Below are 18,042 nucleotides of genomic sequence, written 5' to 3'. Positions count from 1 at the left end.
GAAGATGCTGAAGAAGGAGGAGTGAAGTGCTGCCTTCAGTTACTTCAGTGCACTAATGTTCAGTTTCGTCAGTCCTAAACTTTCGTAAGTTCAGTAAGTTCCTAGGTTCAGTTTCGTCAGGCACTATCTACTACTAGTTGCTATTTATGTCAGGCACTATCTACTACTAGTTGCTATCTATGTCAGACTATGAATGGCAGTACTATCTATCTATGTCAGACTATCTATATATGTTACTTGCTACTTGCTACTTACTACATATGTTAAGTTATTTGTCAAACTATCTAAGCTAACTGCTATATATGTTACTTGCTACTTCCAACTATGTCACTACTGTCAGTTATCCACACATGACATAAGCAGAGTAAAACAGCCTCATCATAGATAAAACATTCTTACTTACTTAACTTAGCATGAGTACTCACTTAGCATAGTAGGTCTTAACATAATAGTCATTACATCATAGATAAAACCCACTAGTTCTTAAACCATAACAGTACCTCCCTCCCTCATACCATTCTGAAAGCACATGAAACTTTCCCAAAATATACACATAACATGCATGACATTCCAAGGCCAGCTATATATATAGGCCTACTAATTACTTAACCCACACACCAACCACTTCACTCATTCATAATTGCCTTGATCCTCTCCAGCTTATCTTTGCTGGCATGCCCAACATTGAGCAGATCAGCAATCAGATACTCCAGCTTCTTCTTCTCTTGCTTAAGTAGGTCTCTGTCCCCCTCCACTTCCTTCATGGCCTTCCTCATGTTCTGAATGATATCTGCTTGGCTTTGAAGAATGCACCTTTGCTCCTTGGCAAGCTTCAGCTTTTCCATACTTAACTCAATCTTTGCCTGATCCTCAAGTTGTTTCTTCTTCTCATTTAGTTCATTGATTGCCTGACTGGTATAGTCCATGTCATGAGACATCTTGCCATCTTGATAGTCAAATAGCTTGGATACATCTTCCACCAACTGGCTGTAGTTGTTTGACAGGAAATCAATTTCCTTCTGTAGCTTGGCCACCTCCTTCTCATGGGCTTGTTTGTCATTCACCCTTCCCAAGTTCTGCTCATGGTACATGTCCCAAATCCTGGTTAGGCACCTTTGTAGAATCTCTGGCCAAGGACCATCCACCCACTCCACAACCCCACAGTTCACACCTATATCCTACAGAAGCAATTATTTATAAGTAAGCACAAAGCACTTAGTAACAAACTTAGTACAGATAACTAAAGTTATAAAGTCATTTCATTTAACTAAAGCCCTTTGTTTACATCAATATGCTATCTGAATTATGCAAACATAATTCTTTCACAGTAAGGACACATCACTTGACTTAGCATCAGAGATAATTTCAGTTAACAGCTATATTTAGCAGTAGATATAAATTCATTTAACTCTGTTCTTTTTCAGTTAACAGCTATATTCAGTAAACACCTAACTAATACATTAAGTTCACGGTACACTAAAGATCTCTGCATGTAGGTGTTCTCAGGTTCAGTCATGTATTGAATTCAGTTAACTAAAGATCTACTTTCACATATAGCTTCCATATGTATGGCACTTTCAAGTTTCAGTTCTAAACTACAACACACATCTCTGCACATCACACATCTCTGCACCACATGCTGCACCACACATCTCCAGCAGCAAAACACATCACACATCTCCACCAGCAAAACAAGTTAGCGTTCAAGATTAAATACCTGCTGCATAGGACAACCCAGGAATCGCCTCCCAGTCAAAGCACCTTCAAAAGCCACCATCTTCTTCGGCCTCTGATGATGCATCATGCACGTCGGCTCAGATTCAGTGTAAGAACCACAGAAAGATGGTTCCACCACACTGTCAGGGGTTTCCTGCAAAAGAAACTTCGAATCAAACCAAAAGCAACTTGGAATCTCCAATTTGGATGAACTAACCCTAATCCTAACTCTGTTCCACCATTATGCACTTACAAAGAGCTGAGGATCCATTGAAACCATGTTGATGTCCTCGTCCGAGCTCTCCTCGTCATTCCAGGCCGGCATCCTCAACTTCTACCGGCAGCAATGGCCGCGGCGGCGACGGTGATAGGCTGACCTAGCTCAGAGCACCAGGGAGAGGGAGAGGATGAGGATGAGTGAGAGCGAGCGAGGAGGAAGAGACTGAGCGAGTGGCCGAGCTCGCTCTCACTTATTGGCCCACCGACAGCCGCCGTTCCGACAGCGGACGGGCCGTTAACGGCCGTCAACGCGCGGCGGCCGTCCGTTCGCCAGCGTGGCAACTGATTCGCGGGCCCAACCGGTCAGATTCGGGGTTAGCACGGGCGAAGCGAGCGCTTTCGCGACTTGATAGTTTTTTGCCACGGTTTAGGACAAATTTGGTAGTTTTTCACACAAAATCGTAGAGTGGTAGTTTTTCATCACATTTCCGTCAATTGTGGTAGTTTTTGGTTAAATACTCCTTCTCCGACTTTGGCATCTGTCGGCTGGAGGAGGGATTCCCGTCTTCAGCGCCGACGACCTTGACCTCCGGAATCAAGTGGGTGTCGGCGGAGCAACCTTTGTCTCCAGCCATCTCCATATTGCCGAGTTCAGTCTCGCTCGGTGTGATCTCGGTGTCCCCGGTTGAATCGAGCAGGCAGCGATTGAGCGTATCGATCGAGTTAGACTGCCCTTTTGTCGGAGGAGGGGAAGCGGCCATGGGGATGTGCACGGCGGGCGGCGGCGGCTACTAGCAGGGAACTCGGAAGCTTGGGAAAGACGAGTAATTCTTTTGACGCGTCTGCTAACCCGCTAGCGCTCTGCCATTTATGGTAAGAGCAGGTCCCTCTGATCCCCGTTAGCAAAGTACCTCCCCCGATTAGATTGTCCGGTTCCAACCCATCATACCCGGACGAGGCTTGCCTGCTCCTTATATACACTTATTTTCCATCCAACGGCCACACCAATTTTTCTCCTCCACACGTCCCTTTTTCACCGAAGAGATAACACAAAATCTTCCGTATTTCTCTCTCTTACAAGTTTTTTTTCCATACTTCCCTCCATTTTCCCTGTAGTACTGGAACAACCACCGTATGTCCTTCTCGACAAAGGGGAGCCGTGCGATCTAACCCGGGCAAAGACGGTGTACACATGCCTGCAAAAAAAAAAGAGACGGCGTACACATTCACGACCGTGGCGTGCACGGCGACGTGACGGGCACGACAAGCCCCAGCGGCGGCCCTCGCCAGCTCGCGGCGGACCTGCGCAAAGAGACCGACACGACATGCGGCATAGACGGTCCTCGCATCGATGCAGAAGGTTACTTGAGATGACCCGCACAACATACACGCTCATGACCGTGGCTTGCAAAACGGCGTGGCCGGCAGAACACACATCATCGACCATCCTCACGTCAATGCCGGAGGTTGTTTGAGCACATACCCACGTAAGGACGGAGTACATATTCACGGTTGTGGCATTGGATGAACAATAGATGGAGCCGAGCATGGATGGGAGCACGTAGGCAAGCCTCGTCCATCGTCCCCCTACGAGGACATGAAAACCATTCAACCCTTAGAGTCAAGGATGATGAGAACATGACAACCATTTATATATCCTTGGTCATCAAAGGAGAAGTCATAATATTTCGTGTCAAACGAACACATTGCCAGGTGAACGCTAACTTAAGTTTATACTATAATCTTGAACACATGGCTGCACTTTCATCTCTTTTGTTGTTGGTTGAACTCAAGTGCAGGATTATTATTTCTTTTATGGTCAAACATGTGTAATTCGTGGAAGTGGCAGTGTTTAATCTGGGTTGAGAGCTTAAGGGTGCAGGATTATTATTTCTTTTCGAGAATACTAAAATCCTGCCGACTGGCAGTTTGCCTTAGATCCGCACGACGGATTTCATCATCGTCAGGTGACAGCTTCCCGCCCGCAAAAATACATGCCTCTGTAGGATTCGAACCGTGGGTGCTTCGAACGACTACATGGTCAACGACCAGCCCGCTAATGCTTCGTTGCTACAAATTTTGAACCAAGTGTACTATTTGACCAGCTATACTAAATGCGAGAGAAAAAGGAAAGAAAAAGTGGATGCTAGTGGGATTTGAGCCTATGACTTACTAGATGACTTACTAGGATTACAACCAGGCCGACTAAATTCCTTTGATGACTGGGTGTAGGTAACTTCTTCTATATCATTTCTAATACGAAATTGAGGAAAACATCAGACTAGTTGTTTTATTGACCCGTCTGGCTTTAAAATAGCTATACAACATTAGACTAGTTGTTTTATTGATGGTATGGAAAATAGCTTTTCCGCTTTCTTTTCTTTTGTTGAGCTTCTCTAGTCTATCATTACGTACATATTACTTGCGGAATTAGGCATACATACAAACAATTTTATTGGTAATTTGTCCCAAGAAAAATCAAGTTGTTGAAAATATGCTTGGGTAACTTCTATATAAATATCACGGTATTTTTAGGCACCGCGATCCCGTTAATTTACGTGGAAATACTACAGTAACTTTGACCCGGAAAGAAAAGTTGTTTTGCAACATACACTATTAACTTCTATGGAAATAATACGATAATTTATAAATCGTAGACCTGATAGTCTACGTACAAACATAATGATTGCTTCGATCCTTGAAAAATGTTAGAAACAATATATCCGGCAACTTGTGTGTAAATAACATAGAATGTCATGCAGTCCCATGAGTCTCACCTCATCGAACGAAAAGGCGGCTAGGATTTCTACCTCCCGTCGGCAGCACCGTCGATCTACCACGTCTCTGGTGGCCTTATCACCATGGGTGCGCAGTGGATCCCGGCGCTTGCCGGCGGGAGCGCTCTGCTTTTTGGTGCTTTAAGTTTTGTTAAGGTTTGTGTCCAGCTCAGTAAGACAAGATGGCGGTAGCTTCTTGAAGTTATCGGGCTAGATGTACTATAGTTACCAACATGGTTATTTTGTAATTATCGGGCTAGATGTACTATAGTTACCAGCATGATTATTTTGTAGTTATCGGGCTAGATGTACTATAGTTATCAATATGGTTACTATGCAGTTATTGGGCCAAATGTACTATAGTTATCAACATGGTTCATTTTCGTAGTTACCTGGCTGCATGTGGTATAATACACGCCTGGTAGCTTATGCAAATTAACATGATAATTTACACGTCACAGACCTGATAACTCATGCACAAACACCATGATAACTTTGACCCGAGAGAAAAAATTGTTGAAGCCCCCCCAAATAGCTTCTGCATAAACAACATGATAATTTACACACCACAGATCTGTTAATTCACGCACAAACACCGTGATAACTTTGACCCGGGAGAAAAAGTTGTTGAAGACATCCCCGATAGCTTCAGCATAAATAGCATGATAATTTAGACACCACAAACCTGATAGTTCATGCGCAAACACCATGATAACTTTACCGAGAGGTGGGGGAGGTGTTAACTTACATATAAATACCACGGTAAGTTTGATCTAGGGGTGGTTGGAGGAGAGGAAGTTGTTTGAAAACATACCCCCCTCCCGATAACTCATGTTGTTGAAAATGTACCACGGTAACTCATGTGTAAGTAGCATGATACTAGACAATCTTCATACCTGATAACTTACTTAGCCCAACCGTAACTATTTGCATGAAAAAAAGTCGTCAGAACATATCAACATGGGATCTAGTTTCGAAGGTTTCGTCGCCGGAAATGATTTTTTGATTGGACCCATGGTTTGATCTATTAAACATTCTGAAGTTTCAAAATAAGGAAAATCTAAAATGCGTCGGTATTTCCCCAAAGAGGAAGGGATGATGTAGTACAACTACGGTAGGTATTTACCTCAGTTATGAAACCAAGGTTATCGAACGAGTAGGAGAACCAAGCAACACTATGTAAATGGTACCTGCACACAAAGAACAAAACCTCGCAACCCAACGTGTAAGAGGGGTTGTCAATCCCTCCTCGGTAAAAAGATAGATTAAATAGCATGAGTTTGGATAAATAGATCTGAATAAAACACGAAATAAAATATGGAAATAAAAAATGCAGTAAAGTATTTTTGGGTTTTTGGAATATAGATCTGAAAACAAAAGTGATGAAAAATAGATCGGAAAGTGATGACCCACAAGTATAGGGGATCTATCGTAGTCCTTTCGATAAGTAAGAGTGTCGAACCCAACGAGGAGCAGAAGGAAATGATAAGCGGTTTTCAGCAAGGTATTCTCTGCAAGCACTGAAATTATCGGTAACAGATAGTTTTGTGATAAGGTAATTTGTAACAGGTAACAAGTAATGAAAGTAAATAAGGTGCAACAAGATGGCCCAACCCTTTTTGCAGCAAAGGACAAGCCTGGACAAACTCTTATATAGAGAAACGCGCTCCCGAGGACACATGGGAATTATCGTCAAGCTAGTTTTCATCACGCTCATATGATTCGCGTTCGTTACTTTGATAATTTGGTATGTGGGTGGACCGGTGCTTGGGTGCTGCCCTTTCTTGGACAAGCATCCCACTTATGATTAACCTCTATTGCAAGCATCCGCAACTACAAAAGAAGTATTAAGGTAAACCTAACCATAGCATGAAACATATGGATCCAAATCAGCCCCTTACGAAGCAACGCATAAACTAGGGTTTAAGCTTCTGTCACTCTAGCAACCCATCATCTACTTATTACTTCCCAATGCCTTCCTCTAGGCCCAAACAATGGTGAAGTGTCATGTAGTCGACGTTCACATAACACCACTAGAGGAGAGACAACATACATCTCATCAAAATATCGAACGAATACCAAATTCACATGACTACTTATAGCAAGACTTCTCCCATGTCCTCAGGAACAAACGTAACTACTCACAAATCATATCCATGTTCATAATCAGAGGGGTATTAATATGCATAAAGGATCTGAACATATGATCTTCCACCAAATAAACCAACTAGCATCAACTACAAGGAGTAATCAACACTACTAGCAACCCTTGGGACAAAGATTGGATACAAGAGATGAACTAGGGTTTGAGAGGAGATGGTGCTGGTGAAGATGTTGATGGAGATTGACCCTCTGCCGATGAGAGGATCGTTGGTGATGACGATGGCAATGATTTCCCCCTCCCGGAGGAAAGTTTCCCCAGCAGAACAGCTCTGCCGGAGCCCTAGATTGGTTCCGCCAAGGTTCTGCCTCGTGGCGGCAGAGTTTCTTCCCGAAAGCTTGCTTATGATTTTTTCTAGGGTAAAAGACTTCATATAGCAGAAGATGGGCACCGGAGGCCTGCCAGGGGGCCCACGAGGTAGGGGCGCGCCCAGGGGGGTAGGGCGCGCCCCCACCCTCGTGGCCAGGGTGTGGGCCCCCTCTGGTGGATTCTTTTGCCAGTACTTTTTATTAATTCCAAAAATAACTTCTGTGAAGTTTCAGGACTTTTGGAGCTGTGCAGAATAGGTCTCTAATATTTGCTCCTTTTCCAGCCCAGAATTCCAGCTACCAGCATTCTCCCTCTTCATGTAAACCTTGTAAAATAAGAGAGAACAGGCATAAGTATCGTGACATATCGTGTAATAACAGCCCATAATGCAATAAAATATCGATATAAAAGCATGATGCAAAATGGACGTATCAACTCCCCCAAGCTTAGACCTCGCTTGCCCTCAAGCGGAAGCCGATAACGATAAATATGTCCACATGTTTAGAGATAGAGGTGTCGATAAAATAAAATACAGACATGAGGGCATCATGATCATTCTTGTAACAACAACATATATAGATATTGTCATATGATTCTTATGCTCAAGTAATAATCTATTCACAATGTCAAATATGAATCAGAAACTTCATTGAGAACTAACAAACTATGATCTCGGTCATTGAAGCAATTGCAATTTATCATAACATTGGAAAGAGTCAATATAAGAGCTTTTCAGCAAGTCCACATACTCAACTATCATTTAGTCTTTCACAATTGCTAACACTCACGCAATACTTATGGTTATGGAGTCTTAATCGGACCCAGAGAAAGATAGGGGCTTATAGTGTTGCCTCCCAACCTTTTACCTCAAGGGTAATGTCAACAATAATAATTCATGCTAACTTACATCCAATTGGATATATATCAGGATCTTTCCAACACAAGGTGCTTGCCAAAGGATAAAATGTAAAAAGGAAAGGTGAAGATCACCATGACTCTTGCATAAGGTATAAGACAAAAGTAAAAGATAGGCCCTTCGCAGAGGGAAGCAGAGGTTGTCATGTGCTTTTAGGGTTGGATGCACGAAATCTTGATGCAAAAGAACGTCACTTTATATTGCCACTTGTGATATGGACCTTTATTATGCAGTCCGTCGCTTTTATTTCTTCCACATCACAAGATCGTATAAAGCTTATTTTATCCACACTAATAAATCATACATATTTAGAGAGCAATTTTTATTGCAATACAACATGACAACTTACTTGAAGGATCTTACTCAATCCATAGGTAGATATGGTGGACTCTCTTGGCAAAACTGGGTTTAAGGATATTCGGAAGCACAAGTAGTATCTCTACTTGGTGCAAAGAATTTGGCTAGCATGAGGGGGAAAGGCAAGCTCAACATGTTGGATGATCCATGACAATATACTTTATTTCGGATATAAGAAAACATAACCAATTACGTTGTCTTCCTTGTCCAACATCAACTCTTTAGCATGTCATACTTTAATGAGTGCTCACAATCATAAAAGATGTCCAAGATAGTATATTTATATGTGAAAACCTCTCTTTCTTGATTACTTCCTATTAATTGCAACGATGACCAAAACTATGCTTGACAACTCTCAACAACTTTTATTCATCATACTCTTTATATGTGAAGTCATTACTCTCCATAAGATCAACATGATCTCTTTACTTCTTTTTATTCTTTCTTTTTCTTTTATTCCCTCAAGATAAAAGCAAAGTAAATCAAGCCCTTGACTCAACACTAATCTTTATTATATATAGCTCACGGACTCGATTACATAGAAGGATCATAAGGCAAAACTCAAAACTAGATCATACTAAAACTTTATTCTACTAGATCAAGATATTACCAAAAGGATCGAACTAAGAAAAACGGTAAAGGTAGGAGCGTGATGGTGATACGATACCGGGGTACCTCCCCCAAGCTTGGCAGTTGCCAAGGGGAGTGCCCATACCCATGTGATTATGTCTCCTTTGCTGGTGAAGAAGACGGTGGTGATGATGGATAGTCGCACATCGAGCGTAGGAGATCCTCAAATTTGCGGATAATGCCCTTGAGTGTGATAATATGCTCCTTCAACAAAATATTTTCACGTGTGAGATACTTGTTTTGTATACGAGCTAACTCAATCATCTTGAAAGCTTCAATCTCTGTTTGGGTAAGAAGATTGTGATGAGGTTGGAGGATGTTTTCATCTTCTGCTGCCGGAACTTGGTCCTCCATGGCCTTCTTGATCCCATCATCCTTGTTGATCTCCCCGGGTTCTTCTCTCTTCAGCTCTATCTTCATTAGCCAAGCATCGTTTTCACCATTGTTGGAGGAGGGGGACGACATGATGCCTGGCCTTGACAACTCTGGCAGAAAACAACTCGAAACGAAAATAGAGGATATTTGCATGATACGATGGTCAAAACCTTCGGGAGGTTATATAATGAATTTTTACTGACCAAAAGAAGTACTGTGCAAGAAAACGGAGTCCGGAGAGCACACGAGGTGCCCACGAGGCAGAGGGCGCGCCCAGGGGGGTAGGGCGCGCCCTCCGCCCTCGTGGAAGCCTCGTGTCCTTCCCGGACTACTTCTTATTTTCCTATTTTCTTAAATATTCCAAAACGGAGAAAAATTACCATTAGAACTATTTTGGAGTCGGTTTACTTACCATACCACGTACCTATTCCTTTTCGGAGTCTGAAGCGTTCTTGAAAGTGTCCCTTATGTATCCCTCCGGGGTTACGATTTCAATAACATTAGTTTCAACATTTATAGGATTACCAGAGATATAATGTTTGATTCTTTGACCGTTCACCACCTTCGGATTTGTGCCTTCGAAGTTGTTGATTTTTATGGCACCGGAACGATAGACCTCCTCGATAACGTAAGGACCTTCCCATTTAGAGAGAAGTTTTCCTGCAAAAAATCTTAAACGAGAGTTGAATAGCAACACATAATCACCTACATTAAACTCACGCTTTTGTATCCTTTTGTCATGCCATCTTTTAACTTTTTCTTTAAACAGTTTGGCATTTTCGTAGGCCTGGGTTCTCCATTCATCAAGTGAGCTAATGTCAAATAACCTCTTCTCACCGGCAAGTTTGAAATCATAATTGAGCTCTTTAATGGCCCAATATGCCTTATGTTCTAGTTCGAGAGGTAAGTGACATGCTTTTCCATAAACCATTTTATACGGAGACATACCCATAGGATTTTTATATGCAGTTCTATAGGCCCATAATGCATCATCAAGTTTCTTGGACCAATTCTTTCTAGATCTATTAACAGTCTTTTGCAAAATTAATTTGAGCTCTCTGTTACTCAATTCTACTTGACCACTAGACTGTGGGTGATACGGAGATGCAATTCTATGATTAACATCATACTTAGCAAGCATTTTACGAAAGGCACCATGAATAAAATGTGAACCACCATCAGTCATTAAATATCTAGGGACTCCAAACCTCGGAAAAATAACTTCTTTAGGCATCTTAATAGAGGTGTTATGATCAGCACTACTAGTTGGAATAGCTTCTACCCACTTAGTAACGTAATCAACAACAACTAAAATATGTGTATACCCATTAGAGGAAGGAAACGGTCCCATATAATCAAAGCCCCAAACATCAAATGGTTCAATAACAAGTGAATAATTCATAGGCATTTCTTGACGTCTACTAATATTACCAATTCTTTGACATTCATCACAAGATAAGACAAACTTACGGGCATCTTTGAAGAGACTAGGCCAATAAAAACCGGATTGCAATACCTTATGTGCAGTTCTATCTCCAGCGTGGTGTCCTCCATAAGCTTCGGAGTGACACTTGCGTAGGATCTGTTCCTGTTCATGCTCAGGTATACAACGTCTAATAACACCATCTACTCCTTTATAAAGGTGTGGGTCATCCCAGAAGTAGTGTCTTAAATCATACAAAAACCTTTTCTTTTGCTGGTATGTGAAACTAGGTGGTATAAATTTAGCAACAATGTAATTGGCATAATCAGCATACCATGGAGCAGTACGAGAAGCATTTATGACAGCTAATTGTTCATCAGGAAAGCTATCATCAATAGGTAGTGGGTCATCAAGAACATTCTCTAACCTAGACAAGTTGTCTGCAACGGGGTTCTCAGCTCCCTTTCTATCAATAATATGCAAATCAAATTCTTGTAGCAAGAGAACCCTGTTGGAAATATGCCCTAGAGGCAATAATAAAAAGGTTATTATTATATTTCCTTGTTCATGATAATTGTCTATTGTTCATGCTATAATTGTATTAACTGGAAACCGTAATACATGTGTGAATACATAGACCACAACATGTCCCTAGTGAGCCTCTAGTTGACTAGCTCGTTGATCAATAGATGGTTATGGTTTCCTGACCATGGACATTGGATGTTATTGATAACGGGATCACATCATTAGGAGAATGATGTGATGGACAAGACCCAATCCTAAGCATAGCACAAGATCGTGTAGTTCGTTTGCTAAGAGATTTTCTAATGTCAAGTATCATTTCCTTAGACCATGAGATTGTGCAACTCCCGGATACCGTAGGAATGCTTTGGGTGTACCAAACGTCACAACGTAACTGGGTGGCTATAAAGGTACACTACAGGTATCTCCGAAAGTGTCTGTTGGGTTGGCACGAATCGAGACTGGGATTTGTCACTCCGTATGAAGGAGAGGTATCTCTGGGCCCACTCGGTAATGCATCATCATAATGAGCTCAATGTGACTAAGTAGTTAGTCACGGGATCATGCATTACGGAACGAGTAAAGTGACTTGCCGGTAACGAGATTGAACGAGGTATTGGGATACCGACGATCGAATCTCGGGCAAGTAACATACCGATTGACAAAGGGAATTGTATACGGGATTGATTGAATCCCCGACATCGTGGTTCATCCGACGAGATCATCGTGGAACATGTGGGAGACAACATGGGTATCCAGATCCCGCTGTTGGTTATTGGCCGGAGAACGTCTCGGTCATGTCTGCATGGTTCCCGAACCCGTAGGGTCTACACACTTAAGGTTCGATGACGCTAGGGTTATAGGGAATAGATATACGTGGTTACCGAATGTTGTTCGGAGTCCCGGATGAGATCCCGGACGTCACGAGGAGTTTCGGAATGGTTCGGAGGTAAAGAATAATATATAGGAAGTGAGGTTTTGGCCACCGGAAGAGTTTCGGGCGTCACCGGTAATGTACCGGGACCACCGGAGGGTTTCGGGGGTCCACCGGGAGGGGCCACCAACCCCGGAGGCCTGCGTGGGCCAAGTGTGGGAAGGGAACAGCCCCTAGGTGGGCTGGTGCGCCTCCCACAAGAGGCCCAAGGCGCAGGGAAGGGGGGAAGGGGGAAAACCCTAGGCTCAGATGGGCCTAAGGCCCACCTAGGGTGCGCCCCCCTCTCTCCCCCTCAGATGCATCTAGGGCTGGACGCCACCCCTAGGGGGGGAACCCTAGATGGGGGCGCAGCCCCTCCCCTTCCCTACATATAGTGGGGGTTTTGGGGCTGCCACAGACACGAGTCTCCCTCTCTCTTGGCGCAGCCCTACCCCTCTCCCTCCTCGTCTCTCGCAGTGCTTGGCGAAGCCCTGCTGGAGTGCCACGCTCCTACACCACCACCACGCCGTCGTGCTGCTGCTGGACGGAGTCTTCCCCAACCTCTCCCTCTCCCTTGCTGGATCAAGGCGCGGGAGACGTCACCGGGCTGCACGTGTGTTGAACGCGGAGGCACCGTTGTTCGGTGCTTAGATCGGATCGGCCGCGATCTGAATCGCTTCGTGTACGACTCCACCGACCGCGTTCTTGCAACGCTTCCGCATCACGATCTTCAAGGGTATGAAGATGCACTCCCCTCTCTCTCGTTGCTAGTTACTCCATAGATTGATCTTGGTGATGCGTAGAAAATTTTGAATTTCTGCTACGTTCCCCAACAGTGGCATCATGAGCTAGGTCTATGCGTAGTTTCTATGCACGAGTAGAACACAAGTTGTTGTGGGCGTTGATTTTGTTCAATTTGCTTACCGTTACTAGTCTTATCTTGATTCGGCGGCATTGTGGGATGAAGCGGCCCGGACCGACCTTACACGTACTCTTACGTGAGACAGGTTCCACCGACTGACATGCACTTGATGCATAAGGTGGCTAGCGGGTGTCTGTCTCTCCCACTTTAGTTGGACCAGATTCGATGAAAAGGGTCCTTATGAAGGGTAAATAGCAATTGGCATATCACCGTTGTGGCTTTTGCGTAGGTAAGAAACGTTCTTGCTAGAAACCCATAGCAGCCACGTAAAACATGCAACAACAATTAGAGGACGTCTAACTTGTTTTTGTAGGGTATGCTATGTGATGTGATATGGCCAAAAGGATGTGATGAATGATATATGTGATGTATGAGATTGATCATGTTCTTGTAATAGGAATCACGACTTGCATGTCGATGAGTATGACAACCGGCAGGAGCCATAGGAGTTGTCTTAATTTATTGTATGACCTGCGTGTCAATGAAAACGCCATGTAATTACTTTACTTTATTGCTAACCGTTAGCCATATTAGTAGAAGTAATAGTTGGCGAGACAACTTCATGAAGACACGATGATGGAGATCATGATGATGGAGATCATGGTGTCATGCCGGTGATGAAGGTGATCATGCCGCGCCTCGAAGATGGAGATCAAAAGGCGCACGATGATATCGGCCATATCATGTCACTTTATGATTTGCATGTGATGTTTGTCATGTTTACATCTTATTTGCTTAGAACAACGGTAGCATAAATAAGATGATCCCTCACTAAAATTTCAAGAGATGTGTTCCCCCTAACTGTGCACCATTGCGAAGGTTCGTTGTTTCGAAGCACCACGTGATGATCGGGTGTGATAGATTCTAACGTTCGCATACAACGGGTGTAAGCCAGATTTACACATGCGAAATACTTAGGTTGACTTGACGAGCCTAGCATGTACAGACATGGCCTCGGAACACAAGAGACCGAAAGGTCGAACATGAGTCGTATAGTAGATACGATCAACATGGAGATGTTCACCGATGATGACTAGTCCGTCTCACGTGATGATCGGACACGGCCTAGTTGACTCGGATCATGTATCACTTAGATGACTAGAGGGATGTCTATCTGAGTGGGAGTTCATTAAATAATTTGATTAGATGAACTTAATTATCATGAACATAGTCAAAAGGTCTTTGCAAATTATGTCGTAGCTTACGCTTTAGTTCTACTAAGATATGTTCCTAGAGAAAATTTAGTTGAAAGTTGATAGTAGCAATTATGCGGACTGGGTCCGTAAACTAAGGATTGTCCTCATTGCTGCACAGAAGGCTTATGTCCTTAATGCACCGCTCGGTGTGCTGAACCTCGAGCGTCGTTTGTGGATGTTGCGAACATCTGACATACACGTTTTGATGACTACGTGATAGTTCAGTGAGTAATGTTAAATGGTTTAGAATTGAGGCACCGAAGACATTTTGAAACGTCGCGGAACATATGAGATGTTCCAAGAGCTGAAATTGGGATTTTAGGCTCGTGCCCACGTCAAGAGGTGTGAGACCTCCGACAAGTTTCTTAAGCCTGCAAACTAAGGGAGAAAAGCTCAATCGTTGAGCATGTGCTCGGATTGTCTGAGTACTACAATCGCTTGAATCGAGTGGGAGTTGTCTTCCAGATGAGATAGTGATGGTTCTCCAAAGTCACTGCCACCAAGCTACTAGAGCTTCGTGATGAACTATAACATATCAGGGATAGATATGATGAGCCTTGAGCTATTCGCGATGTTTGACACCGCGAAAGTAGAAATCAAGTAGGAGCATCAATTGTTGATGGTTAGTAAAACCACTAGTTTCAAGAAGGGCAAGGGCAAGAAGGGATACTTCATGAAACGGCAAATCAGTTGCTGCTCTAGTGAAGAAACCCAAGGTAGAACCCAAACCCGAGACTAAGTGCTTCTGTAATGAGGGGAACGGTCACTGAAGCAGAACTACCCTAGATACTTGGTAGATGAGAAGGCTGGTAAGGTCGACAGAAGTATATTGGATATACATTATATTAATGTGTACTTTACTAGTACTCCTAGTAGCACCAGTGTATTAGATACCGGTTCGGTTGCTAAGTGTTACTAACTCGAAATAAAAGCTCCGAAATAAACGGAGACTAGCTAAAGATGAGATGACGATATGTGTTGGAAGTGTTTCCAAGGTTGATGTGATCAAGCATCGCAGGCTCCCTCTACCATCGAGATTGGTGTTAAACCTAAATAATTGTTATTTGGTGTTTGCGTTGAGCATAGACATGATTGGATTATGTTTATCGCAATACGGTTATTCATTTAAGGAGAATAATGGTTACTCTTTTATTTGAATAATACCTTCAATGGTCTTGCACCTAAAATGAATGGTTTATTGAATCTCGATCGTAGTGATACACATGTTCATGCCAAAAGATATAAGATAGTAATGATAGTACCACATACTTGTGGCACTGCTATTTGAGTCATATTGGGATAAAACGCATGAAGAAGCTCCATGTTGACGGATCTTTGGACTCACTCGTTTTTGAAAAGATTGAGACATGCGAACCATGTCTATTGGTATACATGCATGAAGAAACTCCATACAGATGGATCATTTGGACTCACTTGATTTTGAATCACTTGAGACATGCAAATCATACCACATGGGCAAGATGACTGAAAGGCCTCGTTTTCAGTGAGATGGAACAAGAGAGCAACTTGTTGGAAGTAATACATTTTGATGTGTGCAGTCCAATGAGTGCTGAGGCACGCAGTGGATATCGTTATGTTCTTACTTCACAGATGATTTGAGTAGATTTACTTGATGAGACACAAGTCTGAAATATTGAAAGGTTCAAGTAATTTCAGAGTGAAGTTGAAGATCATCGTGACAAGAGGATAAAATGTCTATGATATGATCATAGAGATAAATATCTGAGTTATGAGTTTGGTACACAATTAAGACATTGTGGAAATTGTTTCACCACTAATACCGCCTGGAACACCATAGTGTAATGGTGTGTCCGAACATCATAACTGCACCCTATTGGATATAGTGCATACCATGATGTCTCTTATCGAATTACCACTATCGTTTATGGGTTAGGCATTAGAGACAACCACATTCATCACTTTAAATAGGGCACCACGCAATTCTGTTGAGACGACACCATATGAACTATGGTTTAGAGAAACCTAAGCTGTCGTTTCTTAAGAATTTGGGGCTGCGATGCTTATGTGAAAAAGTTCCAGGCTAATAAGCTCGAACCCAAAGCGGATAAATGCATCTTCATAGGACACCCAAAAACAGTTGGGTATGCCTCCTGTCTCAGATCTGGAAGCAAAAGGGATTGTTTCTAGAATCGGGTCCTTTCTCGAGGAAAGGTTTCTCTCGAAAGAATTGAGTGGGAGGATGGTGGAGACTTGATGAGGTTATTGAACCGTCACTTCAACTAGTGTGCAGCAGGGCACAGGAAGTTGTTCCTGTGGCGCCTACACCAATTGAAGTGGAAGCTGATGATAGTGATCATGAAACTTCAGATCAAGTCACTACCAAACCTCGTAGGTCGACAAGGATGCGTACTACTTCATAGTGGTACGGTAATCCTATCTTGGAAGTCATGTTGTTGGACAATGATGAACCTATGAGCTATGGAGAAGCGATGGTGGGCCCGTATTCTGACGAATGGCTCGAGACCATAAAATCCGAGAGGATCCATGTATGAAAACAAAGTATAGACTTTGGAAGAACTACTTGATGGTCGTAAGGCTGTTGGGTACAGATGGATTTTAAAAGGGAAAACGGACAATGATGGTAAGTATCACCATTAAGAAAGCTCGACTTGTCGTTAAGATGTTTTCCGACAAGTTCAAGGAGTTGACTACGATGAGACTTTCTCACTCGTAGCGATGCTAAGAGTCTGTTGGAATTATATTAGCAGTTACTGCATTATTTATGAAATCTTGCAGATAGGATGTCAAAACATTGTTTCCTCGACGATTTTCTTGAGAAAAGGTTGTATGTGATACAACCAGAAGGTTTTGTCAATCCTGAAAGATGCTAACAAGTATGCAAAGCTCCAACGATCCTTCTAAGGACTGGAGTAAGCATCTCGGAGTTGGAATATGCGCTTTGATGAGATGATCAAAGATTCTGGGTTTATACAAAGTTCATGAGAAACTTGTATTTCCAAAGAAGTGAGTGGGAGCACTATAGAATTTCTGATGAGTATATGTTGTTGACATATTGTTGATTGGAAATGATGTAGAATTTCTGGAAAGCATATAGGGTAGTTTGAAAAGTGTTTTTCAATGGAAAACCTGTATTAAGCTACTTGAACATTGAGCATCAAGATCTATAAGGATAGATCAAAGCGCTTAATAGTACTTTCAAATGAATACATACCGTGACAAGATTTTGAAGGAGTTCAAAATAGATCGGCAAAGAAGGAGTTCTTGGCTGTGTTATAAGGTGTGAGTATTGAGTAAGACTCAATACCAGACCACGGCAGAAGAGAGAGAAAGGACGAAGGTTGTCCCCTATGCTTTAGACATAGGCTCTACAGTATGCTATGATGTGTACCGCACCTGAAGTGTGCCTTCCCATGAGTCAGTCAAGGGGTACAAGAGTGATCCAGGAATGGATCATAGGACAGCGGTCAAGGTTATCCTTAGTAACTAGTGGACTAAGGAAATTTTCTCGATTATGGAGGTGGTAAAAGAGTTCGTCGTAAAGGGTTATGCCGATGCAAACTTTGACACTAATCTGGATGACTCTGAGTAGTAGACCGGATTCGT

The 18,042-nt window shown here is 42.8% G+C and overlaps 1 protein-coding gene across 1 annotated transcript; it reads right to left on the bottom strand.

The window, feature by feature from the left end:
* Nucleotides 1-365: 365 nt before the first annotated feature.
* On the bottom strand, nucleotides 366-2,130 carry LOC109767644 (uncharacterized). The gene is made up of 3 exons (XM_073498632.1): nucleotides 1,970-2,130; nucleotides 1,718-1,870; nucleotides 366-1,178 (listed from the first exon to the last, which is right to left on the bottom strand). The coding sequence occupies exons 1-3, from the start codon at nucleotides 2,039-2,041 to the stop codon at nucleotides 627-629; spliced, it is 777 nt and encodes a 258-aa protein (XP_073354733.1). The 5' UTR covers nucleotides 2,042-2,130; the 3' UTR covers nucleotides 366-626.
* Nucleotides 2,131-18,042: the final 15,912 nt, after the last annotated feature.

Source organism: Aegilops tauschii, chromosome 5 (genome assembly GCF_002575655.3).
Source record: "Aegilops tauschii subsp. strangulata cultivar AL8/78 chromosome 5, Aet v6.0, whole genome shotgun sequence".
In the NCBI taxonomy this organism is placed as follows: domain Eukaryota; kingdom Viridiplantae; phylum Streptophyta; class Magnoliopsida; order Poales; family Poaceae; genus Aegilops; species Aegilops tauschii.
Note: the sequence above shows the minus strand (reverse complement) of the source record. Positions and strands in the feature narration are given on the sequence as shown.

Coding starts and splice junctions, on each gene's coding strand:
- LOC109767644 (XM_073498632.1), bottom strand. CDS start 2,041: ATGCCGGCCTGGAATGACGAGGAGAGCTCGGACGAGGACATCAACATG. Junction 1,871..1,969: donor CAATGGATCCTCAGCTCTTT/GTAAGTGCATAA, acceptor TTTCTTTTGCAG/GAAACCCCTGACAGTGTGGT. Junction 1,179..1,717: donor TGGGTTGTCCTATGCAGCAG/GTATTTAATCTT, acceptor TTGCTTCTGTAG/GATATAGGTGTGAACTGTGG.